At 47.5% G+C, this 19,039-nt stretch overlaps 1 protein-coding gene across 2 annotated transcripts in view; it reads left to right on the plus strand.

Annotated features, from left to right (window-relative positions):
* Positions 1-19,039, plus strand: part of TCF12 (transcription factor 12) — a 447,272-nt gene that overhangs the window by 274,139 nt on the left and 154,094 nt on the right. For both annotated transcript variants that reach the window (XM_078773420.1, XM_078773418.1), the window contains exon 5: positions 7,988-8,049. In XM_078773420.1, coding sequence (XP_078629546.1) covers positions 7,988-8,049 — 62 coding nt within the window. The remainder of the gene's footprint in view (positions 1-7,987; positions 8,050-19,039) is intronic.

Raw genomic sequence — 19,039 nt, forward strand, 5'->3', positions numbered from 1 at the left:
TTGGGTGTGCGCGAAGGACAAATTGATTAGATTTTGGTGAAGATCTGGACCCGAATCCGAATACTATAATTTTTTAAGTGATTCTTCACCATTGAGAGATAGGGCCAAACAAGTCAAAGTAAACTAGTTGGACCCTGCTGTTGCCTTTTAAGAAGTATACCGTGTGTTCGTGAGCTGTGTAGGTTCCCCCCTCTGTTGCACTGCCAATCTAGGGCCCCCCTAGGCGGTTCCTCAGTTGCCTGGAAGTTCATGCGTTTTACCATATGCAAGATTGCAAGCTAATTAAGAATTTTAAACAATAAACACATGGGTTGTGGGTTAAACAATGACAGTGAGGCCCGGAGAAACTCGTGCGCTTGGCTGCAAACATGGGAGTCAATGTGAGATTCCATTTTGCTGGCATCTTGAAGGTCTCAAAGGAAACAAGAACATGGGCAAAAGCAAGGAAACTCTTTCCACAGGGAAACGAAGGAGAGGAGCTTACCAAAATTACATAGTTATCATTTAGAATTTTTGAGAGTATGGCACACAGTGGGCTATGCTTTCTGAAAGCTGCCAGGGGTCTTTAACATGTACCATTGAATGGTCACTCATGGGACAGGTAACTCAACCTTGCCCTCTGAATATGTAACTAACTCTATGGTACGAACACCTTGTTTGTGACTCATCTCGGTGAGGCTCGCCCTCTATAAGTGGCAGTTCCCAAACTGTAGAAGCTGGAATTCTGTACTTGCTGTGTGGAGAAGGACAGCAAGACAAGTGTTTCCCTACCTTGCATGAATTCACTACAGCTGGAGGATAGTGTCATGAGTAAAGGTGATGGGAAGCAACACCTCACTGAACCGCTGAGACAATTGCGTGAGTGCTTTCCGTCGATGGCAAACACACGCATCTGGGCCCACAATCCTTTTGCAGACCTTCTGCATCACACATGCCACAAGTTTTGCCAAAGAATGAACAAGAGAACAATCTGTACATCTCAACTGATGGCAGACTCGATCTCGAGTCTCTATCTCTATCTGGGTCTCACTATCTGCCATGATCTTTCTTAGGAAAACCACATTTCCAAGCTGGCCTCCAAAGCCAGTCGCCGACTGGGCATCCTCCGTCGTGTGAAGTCATTCCTTGGCACACCTGAGCTCCTCACCACAAAGCAGACTTTCATCCGCAGCTCAATGGAATACTGCTCCCCCCTCTGGGCCGGTGCTCCTGCCTCACACCGAGCTCGGCTTCACGCTGTTGAAACCAAAGCTTTCAGAATCATTGGAATCTCCTACGATGAAGCTGATTGGAGGGCCTTTCACTCACTCACCGCAGGCAGGTTGGTGGTCTTTCTGTCTTCTACCGACTCCTCTCCAGCTTTGCTCCCCCCCCCCCCCCCCAGCTCTCTCGGGGCTCTGTCCCCCAAATATTCCGACAGGTCACACAAGATCTGCCTGTGCAACCCTCTTATGGTTAAACTGCCAAAATCAAGACTCTCTGCTCACCTTCACTCCTTCATTCCTCTTTTCTCCCACCTCTGGAACAAACTCCCCCACTCTCTTCAATCCCACTCCTCCCTCCAGGTCTTTAAAACAGCTGTTCACCACCATCTCTTATCTTCCCCCATCCAAAACCTTCATCTTTTCTACCCCTGCTAATTTCACCCCAAATCCACTTTTTTGAAATACCAACTTCCTTCCTGGAAGTCCTTGCAGTGTCCTTGTGTTTTATACTTCTCCCCCCCCCCCCCCCTCCTTCCCACACCTCCTCACCCCAAGCCCTCTCCCTCCCACAGATCTCCCGATGTCCCTGCTCTCAAATGTTGTGTTTGTGTGCTTCCCCTTCTCTCCCCATCTTCTCTACTGCTCCCCATATTATATGTTTTGTTTGTCTGTTTGATTTTTTGTGTGATAAATTTTATCTCTTTCACGAGCCTCGATCCTGTATACCTAAAAAAAAAAAAAAAGACTGATTTGTAGATCCAAATACGAACAGTTACCTGGATCGTGTAGAAGAGAATTTTCTTCACCCACAGCTATAAAGTAAAAAGTATTGTCAGTCTCTTTGTATAGGAAATGTCTTTCGACTCAAAATGTTTTATCACCAAACATTCCAAACTGTCTGCGCCATTGTAAATACTATAATTATTAAGCTATTTTTTTAAGTTGAACATTTAAACTAGAATCGTATATTATATGTGTATTCTAACATTCAAGTCAATTGTATCGTACGTATTATATTGATCACGTGGTATTATAAATCCATATGTGCTGGTGGGCTGACAGGATGGCCTAGCTGGAGGTATGCACACCGCCTCTAAACCGTCTAGCCTGGGTTCGAATCCCAAACCAGCTATAACCTGTCATCCCGGTGTTTCACAGGCAGCGTGATTCATCAATGCGTGTGCCGTCCCTCGAATGGTCGTTAAGCTGCCGGCATTTGTCGGTGCACGTTAGAGATCCCATGTTGGCCTTCGCAAACAGTAGGCAAGCTATCACCGATGCCATGACCGATTAACAAATTCCTGCTTTAACCAGCAGAGGGCACTGCTTCAGCTGCACAGCCGTGCCCTCAGCCAATGATGCTACCCCGCAGCCTTGTGCTGCATATGAACGAAGAAGAATATATGCTGGTAGGGGTGCGTCGACAAGGGAGTATGCGACAAGAGACAGTTTGGGGAACACTGATCTAAAGGATTACTTTTGAATCCAAATTAAATACCAAGTTATTTGCAGTAATTTCTGAACATTGTAAGAACGGCAGAATGGCTGAGGTTGCAGTGTTTGCCTCTGAGCTGCTTGATCTAGATTTATATCCCTGGCAGCTTCATATCTGAAGTTCTGGTGTGATATTGGTAGGGGTCACTGTATTTTTGTGCAAACTGTCCTTTTAGTATACTCAGTCGAGGCTCGTATGAGAGCTAGCACATAGAACATATAATAAAGGGAGAGTTACAACTCTTACAACAAGTTACAATAAAGAGTGCACAACAACAGTATGGAACAGGGACATTTGTGGAAGGGAGTGGGCTGGGGCAGGGTACACAGGATAAACAAGATGGACACTACAGGGACCTTCAGGAAAGAAAACAGAGAATTTGAAGATTGTGGGTTTGGGGTGGATTAACGGGGTAGAAAAGATCAAGGTTTTGGATGGGGGAAGATAAGAGATGGTGGTGAACAGCTGTTTTGAAGACCTGGAGGGAGGAGTGGGATTGAAGAGAGTGAGGGAGTTTGTTCCAGAGGCGGGAGAAAAGAGGAATGAAAAAGTGAAGGTGAGTCGAGAGTCTTGATTTTGGCATTTTCAGCAGAAGGGGGTTGTTGGCAGATCTTGTGCATCCTGAAGAAATATTTGGCGGACAGAGCACAGATACAGCTGGGGGAGCAAGGCAGAAGAGGAGTTGGTAAAAGACAGAAAGACCACCAACCTGCCTGCGGTGAGTGAGTGAAAGGCCCTCGGAGTTAGCTTCGTCGCGGGAGATTCCAATGATTCTGAAAGCTTTGGTTTCAACAGCGTGAGGACGAGCGAGGTGTGAGGCAGGAGCACCAGCCCAGAGGGGAGAGCAGTATTCCATCAAGCTGCTGATGAAAGCCTTGTATGTGGTGAGGAGCTCAGGTGTGCCAAGGAAGGACTTCGCATGATGGAGGATGCCCAGACGACCACTGGCTTTGGAGGCCAGATTTGAAATGTGGTTTTCCCAGGAAAGATCATGGCAGATAGTGAGACCCAACAGCTTAAGTGACAGAATTTCTTGGAGTGGATTGTTGAGAAAGTGGATGGGAGGGTTTTCCAGACGGTCTTTTCGGAGAGACATAGCGAGAGTGTGAGATTTGTCAGGATTGAAGTCTTTATTGATGTTAAGCTGGCTTTTTATTTATAATAATAAAAGACCGTGTTTATGTTTCTGGGTGTGTGTGTGTTTTTTTTTTGTTTTTTTTTGTCATTTACTGTGTGTGTGTGTGTGTGTGTCTCCTCCTTAACTACAAAACCATGAAACCTAGCAGCCACACACTTTGCATGCATACTAATAGAACTCCAAAGAAGTGCAGGAATGCAACCTGGGTATTTGGAGAAATTTAAACACCCCTTTTTGAAGAGAATTCACGGGAATGCTCATCACCAGGCCATCTTTCGTTACCCCGCTCTCCCTCGCAGGGGTCTTAATTCGCCCCACTCTTGCCTTGGAGCAGACTGCACAGGCCTCTGTTGTACTTGTCTTCTATCATTAAATAAAGGTACCATTTCGAGGATGCAAAAGTACATTTTTATTCTAACTCATGCAGAGGAAACGAGGTAACGCATTCCATGTTCGCAATGATCACGGCAGAGGTCCCACATACACCGCCCAAAGAAGGTACATTCTCGTAATGCAGAGGAAAGTGTGCCCAACTTTTCCAGTCTTATAAACAAACTGATGGATCACAGATTATGTGAAGTAAATAAACATTAGAAGTGACGAAAATTGGCTTAGTCGAGTGAAATGCCTGCGTATCGTGTAATCGATTAGTCGGGAGGCCGGGGAAATTCCCGAGAGATTTTTTTTCTTCTTATTTTAGAAGTTATTATGTGCACATACACTTTAAGAAATTATGCACACGTACACTTTCGTACACTTGACATCACCTCTGAATTTATGTACATTTTGTGAACATGTTGAAAACTGGACAAAGGGATATGAGGAGGGAGGGAGGCAGAGTAGGAATCCAGAGGGGGGTGGAGTTGGAGGAGACGGGGGATAGTGTACGAAGAGGGAAGGGATGGGGTGGGAGGAGGTAATCAGTGTTGCCAGGCAACACCGTGTATCTTTGCTAGTTCCTGCAATAATTGAGGCATGTCTTCTTCTATCATTCATAAGAGTAGGCCTTTGCTTGTTCCTGTACCATGGGAAATTGATTTTAAATTGTAGCATTACATTTACCAGACTCGTTGACATAATGGTTGGAGCCTCTGCTCTGAGTTTGGGAGGTCAGCGGATCGAACCCTAGTTGAGTCACAACAAACTTTTTAAAATGGTAGCTGCTGCTTCCTTTACCAGCCTGGGTGGTGTAATGGTCAGAGCATCTGAACGATGAGTCCGGGTGGTCAGTGGTTTGGGCCCGGGTTGACTCACACCAAAGACTTTGAAGGCGGTGCGTGCTGCTTCCTCACTTGATGCTCGGCATTCAAAAGGATAGAGCATAGTCAAACAACCATACATTGGTAATAATAGTTTAGGCTTTGATAGGCCCAATGCCTTCCTCCTGTGTCGAAATTCCTGTAAAGGGAACTTGAAATTTAAGTTTCGTTTTATATAATGCAATGTGGATGGGAAATGTTTTTGTTTCTGCTGCTGTTGTTGATTTCTGGTATTGAGGCTTGTGGAAGAGAGTAAATGACAAGATGAAAGGCGAACAAACCGACGATTTGGATGAGGGGACAGGTAGACAAAGCCGAGGGGTTAAATAGACATTTAATATCAACTTTCCAATCACCGAGATAGGCTAGGTGGGAGAAGGGAAAAGGGAGCGAAGGAGTGTCCATAGGAACCTGAAATGCATACCTTGTTTTGTGGTCTGGATAGGCAGGTGGCCAATAATAATGTGATAGCATGTCGAGGATGGGTGCCCTTGATCCTTGACCCCTTCTCCCTCCTCCCTCTTGCACCTTTGAAATACTACACATGCGAAATGCATGAAAATACTATAAACGGCTCCCATGAAACCCAAGAGTTGTTGCTGGTACTAACACCCAATTTCGTTAAATTTTTGTTTCTCAGAATACACCCTCAATTGCACAACGTACGATGTTTATTGGGTAGAATTCCCCTGATGTAAATTACATGTCTTCACAAGTATAAAGTAGTTGTTCAGTAAGAAAAAGTGTAATTCCTCAATGTGCTATTTCCTCCCTCCATGGGATGTCAGGATACATGTTACGAGATGGGGTACCCGGCACTGCCCGGCTGGGTGAGCTTTCCCTGGTGGTGGTTTCAGGACGTGTTGGATATTGAAAAGCTCCGGAGTTATTGGCCTCATGGTGGTTACCTATTGCCTGTCGGCTGGTGGCAGCATTGCCTTACCCCACATCCCAATATACTTTGTAGCACCCTTTGGTGGCCTCAAAACGGATGCCATGGCCAACGTGTGGTAGCTTCAACCGTGCCTAGATTCTGAAGTACCTACACCCAAACTTTGGGGGCATCTAGGCGCTACAGTTCGGCCGTGAAGGAATAATCACAACCAATTATTTGATTTCTAGTACAGTGGCATTGGTCCACTGTTGTCAGTAAGTGCAGCCCAGGCCCTGTCACTCCGATTTTTTTTTTTTGTACCGAGTATTGAATTGCACATGATGCATAACATGCCATTTCTCATTCGGGGCAAGGGTAAGTTGAGTGGTGGATCGGGATCTGTTGGCTCTGGCTCTAGGCAGCGTTCCAAGTGGTTCAATTGGGTTTAATTCCAGGACGTGGGCCTGCCATTGCAAGTGTTCATGCTGATAGAGAAAGGACGGATGCTCACCGTTGTAGTGCATCGAAAGATGTAACCCAGCATTAGATAAAATGTGTGCACAGTAAGAGCGGGCATTCACCATACCCCTCACAACAACCAACGGACCCTTTCAATACCACCAACTACATTTCACCACTGGGACAACACAGTCTTATCTGTAGTTTTGCCGAGTTGACGCCAAATCCTGACTCGTGCATCACGTGCGGACCGTGCGGACAATGTGTACCGCATTGTGATGACTTGATTCATCACTTCACACGATGTATTTCCACCGTTCAATTCACCACCTTTGGCATTTCTGGTACTACTACGTTAATGCTTCACATTGAGGTTTGATCCGTGGCTTGTGAGTAACAGCTCTTTCATGAACACCTTGATCGTGTGGTCTCCGTTAAATTGTGGGGTATGCTGGCCTCCGTTAGAGTTCATTAGTTGACTTCTGGAATTATCGATTTAAAGTCACACAAGTGCTTACGCTTCAACACAAACTTTATAATCATCATGGCTTGATGTATCAATTTTATTCAGCCTCTCCGATTTTCAACATTGGCATAACCTGTTGCCTTCCTTTTTCTGAAGGATGTGACTCATAGTTGACTTGGGAAGGCCTTTTTAATGTGATGGAAGTTTTGCAAATAGCTCGCATCCCAGATTTGGCGCTCAATAATCTTTCCACATTGAAAGTCAGGTCTTTATCTCATGGCATCTTGATAACAACTGAGTTTCAATACCTGCTGCACAACTTTAAAATGCAATACCTGCGGTCATATAGTATTATAGTGAACTAGCAGGGGTACCCCCGGTGTTGCCGGGTGCTGTTCTAATCCTTAATCCTGTTGGTATTTTGAATAAATCAAATTTTGCTTTTTGTTTTCTATTTTTTTTGTGGGTCTCTAAAACACATCCCTACACCCACGAATGAATGGGGTCAGGGATCATATATTATCACCTTTCACATAGCAACAAAGCTGTATGCACTATAGAGCGGTTTAAAAAATCAAGCCTTTTTTTGCAAATTTTTCACAAGTTCTTTTTTTTTTTTTGCCTTAAAGACTCCCTGGCACTCACTGATGAACCTCAAAGTTTGACGAAGATCCGTTTGGCCATCTCTGAAAAAAATAGCAACACACAGACAGACAAACATCTCTTATAGTATAGATAGTGAAACCCTCTTCCACTTCCTCCCTCCTCCCCTCCTCTTTTCTGATTTCTCCAAAATATCTTTTCCTTTTTTTATGCGATTCTTATGTTTGACTTTTTCCTGCCTTTATTTGTCTTCTTCACGAAAAAACTCTAATGTTGGCGATCAGTGCCCTTATCATGGATTTTGTTTTGGTGATGATCCTGCAGCTAAAATTTTAAACCTCTCACATCTATGGATTTCCTGGCAGGTTTCATTCTCAGTAATCTTTGTTGTTTTTACTGGACCTGGGCAGGTCTGTTTACTAATCACATTTGAAAATGGTCTCTGTTCTAATCCCCCGTTCCATTTTGCTCTTTCCACATTTTTTTAGACAAAGCTTCAGACCGGGTCACCTACTCGTATGGTCGAGATGGCGGCATCGCCAGCTGTCAGGTAAGACCTCCCGCAGCTGCCGCCTGAAACTCCACATCTTATCCATGATCCCTGAGCCCTGATCCTTCACCTCAACACTGGAGAGTTCAACTTGCTTCATGTTTCCATCGTGACACCCAACTGCCCTCCCCCAAACTGTGCTTTTGTGGCCCCTGTGTTTTGCTGCCCGTCGTGTGATCACGGTTCTGGATTGACGGATAAAATGAAGAACTTTGGAACCTGAACAAAAATAATATATTGTTGTCAGGTGTGCAATCATTTCCACCGGTAATATATTACTGGTGGTAATAAAGTCGATGTTTACCGACTATATAAAGCCCTCTCCAGTGGTTGTATTAACTGTTGCTGTTTATTGTGCAGGTGAAGGTTGTGACTGTAAGGTGCAAGTAATGGCAGATATAAAACTTGTGTTTGGTTGAAGGAACTCAAAAACATAGTGGGAATGAATGCTTGAAATGTACTTTTTTCAATTTAAGAGTTCTTGTATTCTAACCAGGGTCCTAATGCATCGGGTGTAATTTAGTGCACCTGTTACCTTGTACATATTTGCCGGGGTTTGATGTTTAATAGCAACATTGATATTGAGCTATAGATTTCACTCTTTACCTTATCCATAGACCTCAATTGAATCCAGTTAGGCAGGCAGCATTTCCGTCCCATTTCATAGCTTCCCAAGGCAAGATCCCACCAAAGATTGAAAACTTTGATGAGCCAATGGGACCTTTCATATCCTATTAAGCTCTGGCATAATCAATTGCTTGTGGTAACATTTTCTTCCTGACTCCATGCTTCTTGTGTCCTCTTTGATTGTGCCACTTGAGGGAAAACGATCTTTCAAGGTGGAACGTCATTCACTAAATCCATCCAAGGGTCTGTCTCCAACAATTTCACCGAGTCTCGGTTTGAACTTGTTTTGGACATATGCCTGGATTAAACGATTATCCACATGATCGCAATTAGTTTCCTAGTGATTATTGGATTTCCAAACTCGCCTAATGAACTCGCTTTACGTTTGACTTGTGTTTGCGGCACACATTGGCAACTGGACAGGATTAACTAACGTGAGTGAATGCCTGTCCAGTGTCGACCAGCTTCCCATTTCGTTATGTAGAGCACGTAGCTTGGACACCGAACCGTAAACCTTGCAGCGCCTCTAGGGGCTGCGGGAGAGCGGCTTAATTTAGGAAGTTCTTATTAGCGCGATGTGCTTTGCGCTCAGGGTGGGAGACAGTTAAGCCCCATTAAATGCGTTTGGAGAAGCATCGTGTACATTGGTAATTGATGTAGCTGTCAGGTTCCATGCAGGTGTTTAACTTCCCAGATGCAGAGAGAATGAATTTTCTGTGTGAGCCACTCTCCTCAATTTCAAATAAAATAAGCTTTCCAAGGTCCAGCCATTAGGAACATGCAGTTAGGAAGTTCTCGCAGCCCATGAACCTCTGTCTTCTTTGAAAGTATCACAATTGAATTATTTGCTAATGATAATTGCCTTGTTGAATTTGTTCTCATATATATCCAGGTGACGGACTCATTTGCATCCTTATATGAAACTGTATCAGTTGGAATCTTTTCCATTTTGGTTAAAACGGGCTGTCACATCCAGATATTGAGTCTTAATCTGCCGATGAGTGGACTTCAGGAGGACAACTTGTGTGGGCCATGTGAATGCTAGATGCAAAACCCTTTGTGTGTTACCAAGGAAACCCAGCACCCCATACGTGCTACTGCAGGCCTGCCTGCGGGAGACAACCACCCAGCTCATATCCTGGGCTTTGGGCTCTGTTCCAGATCATGGATATTTAATTTCGGCCACTCACGGTGGAGTCACAATCCAAAATGGAAGTGTATGGGAGATACAATAAACCATAGGCATCTGTTCACATTGTTCTTTTTTTTAACTTTTGTACCTTGATGTCTGTGTTAGTTGTTCAAATGATTATATTATGTCAGATTGATTACTGGTAAGCAGGGAATGATGAAGAAACAGACAGACCCAGCTTCCTCCTTTTGGACATTCTGCTGATAGCATCCATTCATCAGGCATTGATAGCGCAGCTAATATCTTCAGTTCAAACATCTTGGAATGTCAATAATTACCTGGGTTTCTTATTGTGATTACAGGCAGGTGTCCCCTGATATCTCACCATGCCAACTTCTACTTCTTTCCCTACTCTTCCAGAGAGACAGGCAGCATGATCTTTCACTGTAAAAGTGAAAAAGTGCATTAGATGAATGGAAGGTATTAAGTGATCCTGATAATGATCGTTTGAGCAGTTTTTCTTAAAAAAAGAAGTTTCATTTGACAAAAATTCCACTTTGATGTTATGGGGTATTATGTATAGATTAGTGATTTTTTAAAATCTCAATTTAATCCATTTTAAATTCAGGATGTAACACAACAACATGTGAAAAAAGTCAAGGGGTGTGAATACTTTCTAAAGGTGCTGTCCATTGGAAAAAATGCCACTCGGCTTGCTTTCCAGTTATGTTGTAAATGTTCTATCACAAAATTTACACTTTTGTTCAAAAAATGCATATATATATATATATTGTCGTGTGGCCGCCTTTGATTAAAATCAGACGGTCACGGAAGCCGATTGCGAAGGCCTTAGCTCTCGAGGCGAAAACTCAATGGCGGACTCAAAGCCAGAAAGCTATACAAAATTGCGCAGGACGGAGGGGCGGCGCAAGATCCCTGCAGTCTTACCTGTTAAATAAACCACACGGAAAACTGCGTTCAGATATATACAGAAAAATTAAATAAGGGTTTATTCACAAGGATAACGGGACAGGAAAATACGCGCCGGTAAATAGATGTCCTAATCGGGACGTCCCACTCAGATTTCGGATACGGACAAGGGAAAATTAAGGAAAAGAAAACGTTTGTTATGTTCGTGGAAATGTGGTGTGGGTCCTTATCTGTCCGTCGTCTTGTTCACCGTCCACACGCGGCTCCAAGCTCCAGTGCGAGGAAACCCTTCGTCCGCTCGCACGCTTCGTCAGGCCCCGATGCGACTCGCTCCGCTGCACACCATGAGGTCCCGCCCGCTCAGCACCAACACTCGCTCCCTGCACCAACAGCACCACGAAGGGCCGAGCACCGCTCCAAGCTCTGGAAGCACCGAGAAGGACCGCTCCAAGCACCACTCCACACCAAGAGCGAACCGTCAGCACGAAGAAGAGAGCGCAGAGAGCAAAAGATGTCGTGCAGAATCAAGAGACCAGCGAAGAAGCAAGAGCCAAAAGGGAGAGAGGGCCATCAGAGAGAGAGAGAGCCAAGAGCAAGAGACAAAATGTCGCCCCGCGAGCCCTTTTATAACCTTCGTCGACTCTCCTCCAATGTTCTGTTTTGCTGGTGCCCTCTCATTGGCCGAGTGCCTCCCGCACTGGTATTGCTCACCCCTCCCCCTGCCCAGTCAACAGTCCTCCTGGGCGTGGCTCGCAGCCTTGCCACGAGGCTGGTTGCTCGGCCAGCTGGTGGTGTGGCTGGCTGCGGCCCCATCGGCGGTGCCCCGTCCTGGCTTTCTGCCTGTTTTCCACAGTCTTTGTAAGGGAAGGGAACGAATTAATGTGTGCACTAAGGACCTATCTAAGTGTTTATAGGAGTGCGTTGCCATAAGAGACACAGGTTTGACAACAGAGGGGACGACGAACAAAGGAATTTTATCCATAATCCCTGCACTATTTAGCACGCCCTGCTCCCTCGTAGCGGGGACATCAATACAGCTTGTACCGACAACCAGGGCTAACATAGAACTTATTAGAGGGTAGATTCCCTATCGCGACAGTAGAATACCTACCTATACAGATCTACCTGGCTCTAGATATTCCTTTACCCCCCATACATAACAATATGTATATATATGTATATGTATATATATATACTGTGTATGTATATATATATTGTTACGGATACGGGGGACGGCTCTCCCGTTAGCAAGGGGTGATTAGCCCCTTGTCCTGTTAAGCTGGCCGTCTCCCCGGTCCTGGTGCTTGTAACGCTCTCCCGTGGGATGGAACGGATCAGGGTTATGGGTCCAGGGTTTATCCCGAATACCTTTATTCCTCCCTCCGCAGACCAGGGAGACAAGTACCGCTCGAACCCCCGGTTTTAGATGGACTAGTTGCCGAGCGGTTTTAGCAACCCGAAGTTCGAGCCATTAACAGTACTAAACCCGATCCTAACGTTGGCCAAATCGTGCCACAGGTATTCAATGAAGTAAATCACTAAAGCGACCGAATGTGAAGAAGAAGACGAAGGTAGGAAGAACAAATATAATTTATTACTATTATTTACAAGACCAAAAATAACCAAGGAGAATGGAAAGGATAAGAAAATAACTGAACAGAAAGAAGCAAGGAGACACAGTGCAATATTAGCTTATATTAAACAGGCTTAACTTATACCCCGACAGGACAACACAAACAGACTCACACGAATGGGGAATTGCAGGTTGGTTTGGCTGGAGGGAGAAGAAGGTCGAACCACAAGCTGGAAGGCTTGGCAGGGCGCACAGCAAGCCGGTCCTTTTCAGGCTGGGAGCGAGCAGGGCGACGTCGGCACACGTATCTCGTTGCACGCGGCAGGGGCTGGTTGTCGCTGCACGTCTCGGGCTCTTTTGGTCCTCTCCTTCTCTCCAAATCGTCTGACGCGTCTTTCTCCCTCAATCTCCTGCTTGCGTGATCGTCGCACGTATCTCTCCTTGGGGGCCGTGCCACCGCGGGTTATATATGCCCCTCCCTTGAACCTTCGCGAAGCTCCTCGATGTTTCTCTCCACACCCTCTCCAAGCCCAACCCCTTGTTCTTGGTTGGTTGAGCGGGGCTGACTCACTCCTCCCCTCTATGACGAGGTGGAGACACGCCTTTCTTCTCCGAGGTCACCTCGTGCGTAATGGAGTCAAATGCAGCAAAGTGGACGGGAGATGAAAATGCAGCAAAGTGGCTCAAGGAGTCAATTGCAGCAAACCTGGCAAACCTGGCACTTGGAAGATGCCATGGGGCGTCGGCGGGACCTGTCTTATTTAATTGATGCAACGTAATGAACTAATGGATCACAGAACCTTCAACTACATTTACTAAGGACATAACTAATGAGGGAAATCATAGATTTGCTACGTGTGTGCGATGGCCTAACTACAGACGACCTTTGATCTTTGACACTACAATTGGAGGGTGATATTTACAGGGAATATTTACAGCATACAAAAGGGGAAAATTTACATCAAATTACACACACAATTCCCAAATCCCCAACACTGCACCCTCCTTCCTTACGGGACGTCCCGGCCCGAAAATTTTACCTTTAGTGTGGCACATAAGTGTAATTCCCTCTACAATTAACCTGACCCTGAGTGCGACAATTTTAAACCACAAATAAATATGTGCCGCTAATTGCGTTGCACCCTGCCTAACAGTTTCACACCCACAGCTAACCGAATTGCGGAATTATTTTCAAACTAAAACATTTACGGTGGGGGAGCATTATTTACATTGGCATTATTTGACTATTTACAAAACGCAACCCAGGACCTGTGATTTTTCTTTTTAGGGAAACAAAAAGAAGGAAATTCCTGTTGGGAGGGAGGAGACAGCACGCATTGCATCGATGCACCAGTATCAATAACACCAAAGCACCCAAAAGCACCAACAGCACCAACCAGTGCACAGTCATCACAGTTCTTAATAAAACACAACGCTGGTGGTCTTCCTCTTCCCTGCTGGGCCGATGTTCTTCCTGATGGTTTCTTTCTTCCCGCGGCCTATTTGGCAATATAAAAAGCACAAACCGTGTCCATTTTTATTTAGGGCCACAGGGGCCAACTAAGGGTGGTCCACCTGTTTGGCATAGGTGCCACCTTACCGAGGTCCGCAAGCAAGACCCAAAACGTGGGGTCCATAAAGTGGTGCTTGGCCGCAAGACGGCGGTCCATAAGTGGTGCATCCATGCAATGCATGCTGGTTGTGGGAGTTCTGGTACACCATGGCGGACTCCCGCACGCTCCCCTCGGCGCCCAGCGAGCACAGTCCTCGGTTGGCAGACAGGGAGACATAAGACAGGTGAGTGAGGGGTAAGGTCACAAGGGTACGCATCAATACAAGGCAATGCAGGACGAGGTGCGTACGGAGAGCAAAGTGAGAAAGCTCGTCCCTACCGTACGCCACCCCCCCTTGTTACCTACTCTACCCTTGCCCTTACCCCATATGTACAAAAATCTCCACATTTACAAATTCGTCACTACCGTCACGTCTTCCCCATATTTCCCCTAATGCCAAATTCGTCCCCACAATCCCTCGAACCAAAATTTGCCATCACCAAATTCATCATCAATCCTCATAAGGAGGGAGAGATGGAACAACACACAATGTCACACCCACGTCATGATGCGTCTCACATTTCAAACATTTGCACCAAAAAATAACAAAAACATGGCATGGTGTGGAGTTTTGTCACCTCAGGTGAGTGGATGCAGATGGTGCAAGGAGATTTCAATTCTAACTACCTTCTAAATGACTTACCACACTTCACACTACCCGGGGTCTTTCCCTGCCAAACCATTGGCCGTCTTACTCTATGCGGTTTTAAGAACCAAATTCCCATTGACCAAACTGTGGTGCTTCCTCAATTTGGGGTCTCACTCCCCCGATTCAACTCCCTGTGCCCTTGCACAATTTCAGGACTGGGTCGTGTGGCTCTCCCAGCAGGTCTACCCACCTGCACACCTCCACCACTGTAGTTGCCTCCGAGCTTACCTGCTCCTCACCCTAACCTATCTAACTGGGGAAGGCCCTCTGGCGCTCTTCCCACTCGGTGCCCTCTGGCACTGGGCTACCCGGGTCCATCCTCCGGATCCTCGGGCCCCATCCACAACTCTAACGGCTCCCAGAGCCCACCTGCGGCCTCACCTGGCTGACATCCTCACAGTGGTGGAGTGCTCAACCAACTACACACACTAACAGGCCACACGCCCAGCCATTTCCACGTCACTAATGCACCCATCCAAACACCATTCTTCCACCACGCACCACAGATGCCAATATCCAACCACAATTTACCTGTACCCTCTACCTAACACTTACACTACCCTCCCCGGGTATTCGTGATGGGGTCCATCCTCCTTTCCCCCATCCACACCTTCACACCATCCACTCCACTGCACAGTTTCCACCATACTCACTCCACACAATCCATTCCACACTCCATATATTCCACACAACCATTCTCCATACACCTATAGTTGCACACCTGTGCAATCACTCCTACTGGTGCTTCCTGCACCCTCCTTCCTCCCTGGACCATTTGGTCAACACAACACACATCACCATCACTCACTCATACACTGCTCCATACACCTGTTCAGTTGCACACCTGTGCAATCACAATTGTTCCTCACTCACTGCTCCATACACTTCCACGCTCAATACAACTCACAATCACCTTCTCACAATACACTCCTGAGTACACCTCCAACACTCACACGGCATCATCTGAACTACCTGGTGCCCTGCTAAAACTCGCGCTTCCCCGTCGCCCCTTATATTATTGCGCTCCTTCGTCATTATAATCCAGCTACCCTCTCTATGTCCCCACTACCTGTCCACTGTTGCTACCTAACCTTACTGTTACCTATGGTCAATCTTCCCTAGATCCCTACACATTTTATCCTAACCCTCCCGGGCTAGTTTTCACTGCCGTAAACCCCATAAACTATTGCTCCTTTGCCCCCGTTGTGAGAGATGGCAGAGTTGCCATCCCACCACATCGGGCATCTTCTACTATCAATTTGGCTCATCCAATTTCAGCCAATCAAAAATTTTCCAACCACTGCCATTCACAAATTTTGCTTTTCCAAATTCCCTATCCCTACCAAATGTCCTTTACTTGAGCCTCTCGGTGCGCCAATTCATCTCCAAAGCCCGGCTTCGTAAAGCCGAGCAATGAATTTGGGTGGTTTGGTTGCCTGCAGTTGGATCCGTCCGGCATTCACGATTCTGGGGAGGAGGCATGTTCGGGCCGAGATTCCACGCATCATCGCGGCTCGGAACCTTGCAGTCTCCGGCCCGACGACCGAGGCTCGCCCGGTCGGAACCCCGTCCCCGACAGGGGGCGAAGGTCCGACCCGGCTCCCTTCCCCCGGAATCGCGCCGATCACGGCTCCGACCATTCAGTGCAAGGCCCAACCTGAATCGTGCGCGACGCTCCGTAGCGGGGCGAAGCAGCATCGATCTGCGCGAAGCTTCGCATCCAACAAAGCGCGATTCGCGCGAAGCTTCGCATCCAACAAAGCGCGATCCACGCCGAGCTTCGCATCCAACAAAGCGCGCCGCGCACCGAGCGCCCGCGTCGGCTATCCGTCGCCCTACACGCTACCCCGTTCAACGTCGACGCCTTACTCGCATGCCCACACGCACACGCGACCCTTTTGACACTCACAAAACCCGGCGCCTCCAGTGCATCCCACACACTGCGTCCATTCCACCACTGCACTCCCTGTTACACACCACACCTCTCGCGCACACTCACCGTTCGCACACTGCCTTGACACACCTCGCGCACCGTCTTGCGCACTCTCCCCACTCGGTACGTACTCCGCACCACTCACCATGGGCGTGCACTCTCGCACCCACCCACACACGCGCTCCGATGTGCCCTGCCGCACACGCGCCACAACCAACTCAGGTGTGCTCCCTCGCACACTCTCGCCGTCCATTCCAGGTGTGCATTCTCGCACCCGCTCCTCCACCAACTCACTCTCCGGGTCACTCTCACCCTCGCACGTACACTCTGTATCGCTCTCACTCCCCGTGTCACGCTCCGTACACCCCGACGTGCTTTCCGGCTCCCACTCGGTTTCACACTCACGCTTTGCTTTGTAACACGCTCACTCCTTGACGCACACTTTTTCCTCACACGCGCGCCATTTCCACTCACACGGGACCCTTCACCAACGCCCGGGTGCCATATCGATCCCAATCGCGCGACAATTCTCTTCGCGCCAAACCCCCTCTTACAAAATCTCCCGGCACCACATACAGCCCGTCTCACCTTCGGGGTTCTTCTTCCTCCCTGCACCAACACCTGCAAATCTTTATAAGGATTAATGAGCACAGCATCGTGATGTGAGCACGGACTTTGAGCAATTTCCATTCCTTCCTCCAGTTGTTGCTCTTCTAAGTCCCCGGTCTCTCCAATTTCAATTCCCACTACTTCTTTTTCTTTGACGACCGCTGGCTTTATTAAAATTCCCTCTACTTCAGCGGTCGCCGGCTGCCCCATACCCCGGGTCGCGATTTCTACCCCGGTCCAGTTACCTGTGCTTTTCTCCACTTCGCCCAACCAGTGCTCCTCGACCCGCTTTACCTCGTCGTGCCCCCTTGGGACCCCCTCGCCCACCATGCGATCCATGGTCTCCCCACATTTTTGCATGCTCTCCCCACATTTTTGTATGCGGTCACCCAATTGCTTATTGTACTTTTCCATTATTTGTTCCCTTTCCCTGGTGGTTCTCTCAGCCAATTTTTCCATATACCCCCATCATCTGCGCCATGAAGAGGTCCAATTTCCCCAGCGCTGCGGACTCGGCTGCCGCAGCGCCGCCATTTTGTGCCTCTGCAACCACGTGCGCGAGGGCGCCATTTTGTGTGCCTGATCCCCCCACAACCACATTACCATTGCTCTCCTCCTCCATTTCCCCCATATACATTTCCCCGAGGTCCTGGGTCGACTCTACACCCTCTAATTCCCCCACCGGCATCCGGTCAGCTTGATCATCCATGGCGCGACTTTTAAATTTAGGATGTTAAATAATCTCGGCCGCTCCAAATTTTTGACCAAATTATTTTTTTTTGTTTAGATGTTTAAAAATTTGGTTCGGGCCTCGAATCTCACTCCCAGACACCAATTGTTACGGATACGGGGGACGGCTCTCCCATTAGCAAGGGGTGATTAGCCCCTTGTCCTGTTAAGCTGGCCGTCTCCCCGGTCCTGGTACTTGTAACGCTCTCCCGCGGGATGGAACGGATCAGGGTTATGGGTCCAGGGTTTATCCCGAATACCTTTATCCGTCCCTCCGCAGACCAGGGAGACAAGTACCGCTCGAACCCCGGTTTTAGATGGACTAGTTGCCGAGCGGTTTTAGCAACCCGAAGTTCGAGCCATTAACAGTACTAAACCCAATCCTAACGTTGGCCAAATCGTGCCACAGGTATTCAATGAAGGAAATCACTAAAGCGACTGAATGTGAAGAAGAAGACGAAGGTAGGAAGAACAAATATAATTTATTACTATTATTTACAAGACCAAAAATAACCAAGGAGAATGGAAAGGATAAGAAAATAACTGAACAGAAAGAAGCAAGGAGACACAGTGCAATATTAGCTTATATTAAACAGGCTTAACTTATACCCCGACAGGACAACACAAACAGACTCACACGAATGGGGAATTGCAGGTTGGCTTGGCTGGAGGGAGAAGAAGGTCGAACCACAAGCTGGAAGGCTTGGCAGGGTGCACAGCAAGCCGGTCCTTTTCAGGCTAGGAGCGAGCAGGGCGACGTCGGCACACGTATCTCGTTGCACGCGGCAGGGGCTGGTTGTCGCTGCACGCCTCGGGCTCTTTTGGTCCTCTCCTTCTCTCCAAATCGTCTGACGCGTCTTTCTCCCTCAATCTCCTGCTTGGGCGATCGTCGCACGTATCTCTCCTTGGGGGCCGTGCCACCGCGGGTTATATATGCCCCTCCCTTGAACCTTCGCGAAGCTCCTCGATGTTTCTCTCCACACCCTCTCCAAGCCCAACCCCTTGTTCTTGGTTGGTTGAGCGGGGCTGACTCACTCCTCCCCTCTATGACGAGGTGGAGACACGCCTTTCTTCTCCGAGGTCACCTCGTGCGTAATGGAGTCAAATGCAGCAAAGTGGACTGGAGATGAAAATGCAGCAAAGTGGCTGAAGGAGTCAATTGCAGCAAACATGGCAAACCTGGCACTTGGAAGAT

This window comes from Myxine glutinosa, chromosome 2, assembly GCF_964187855.1.
Source record: "Myxine glutinosa chromosome 2, kmMyxGlut1.1, whole genome shotgun sequence".
NCBI lineage: Eukaryota > Metazoa > Chordata > Myxini > Myxiniformes > Myxinidae > Myxine > Myxine glutinosa.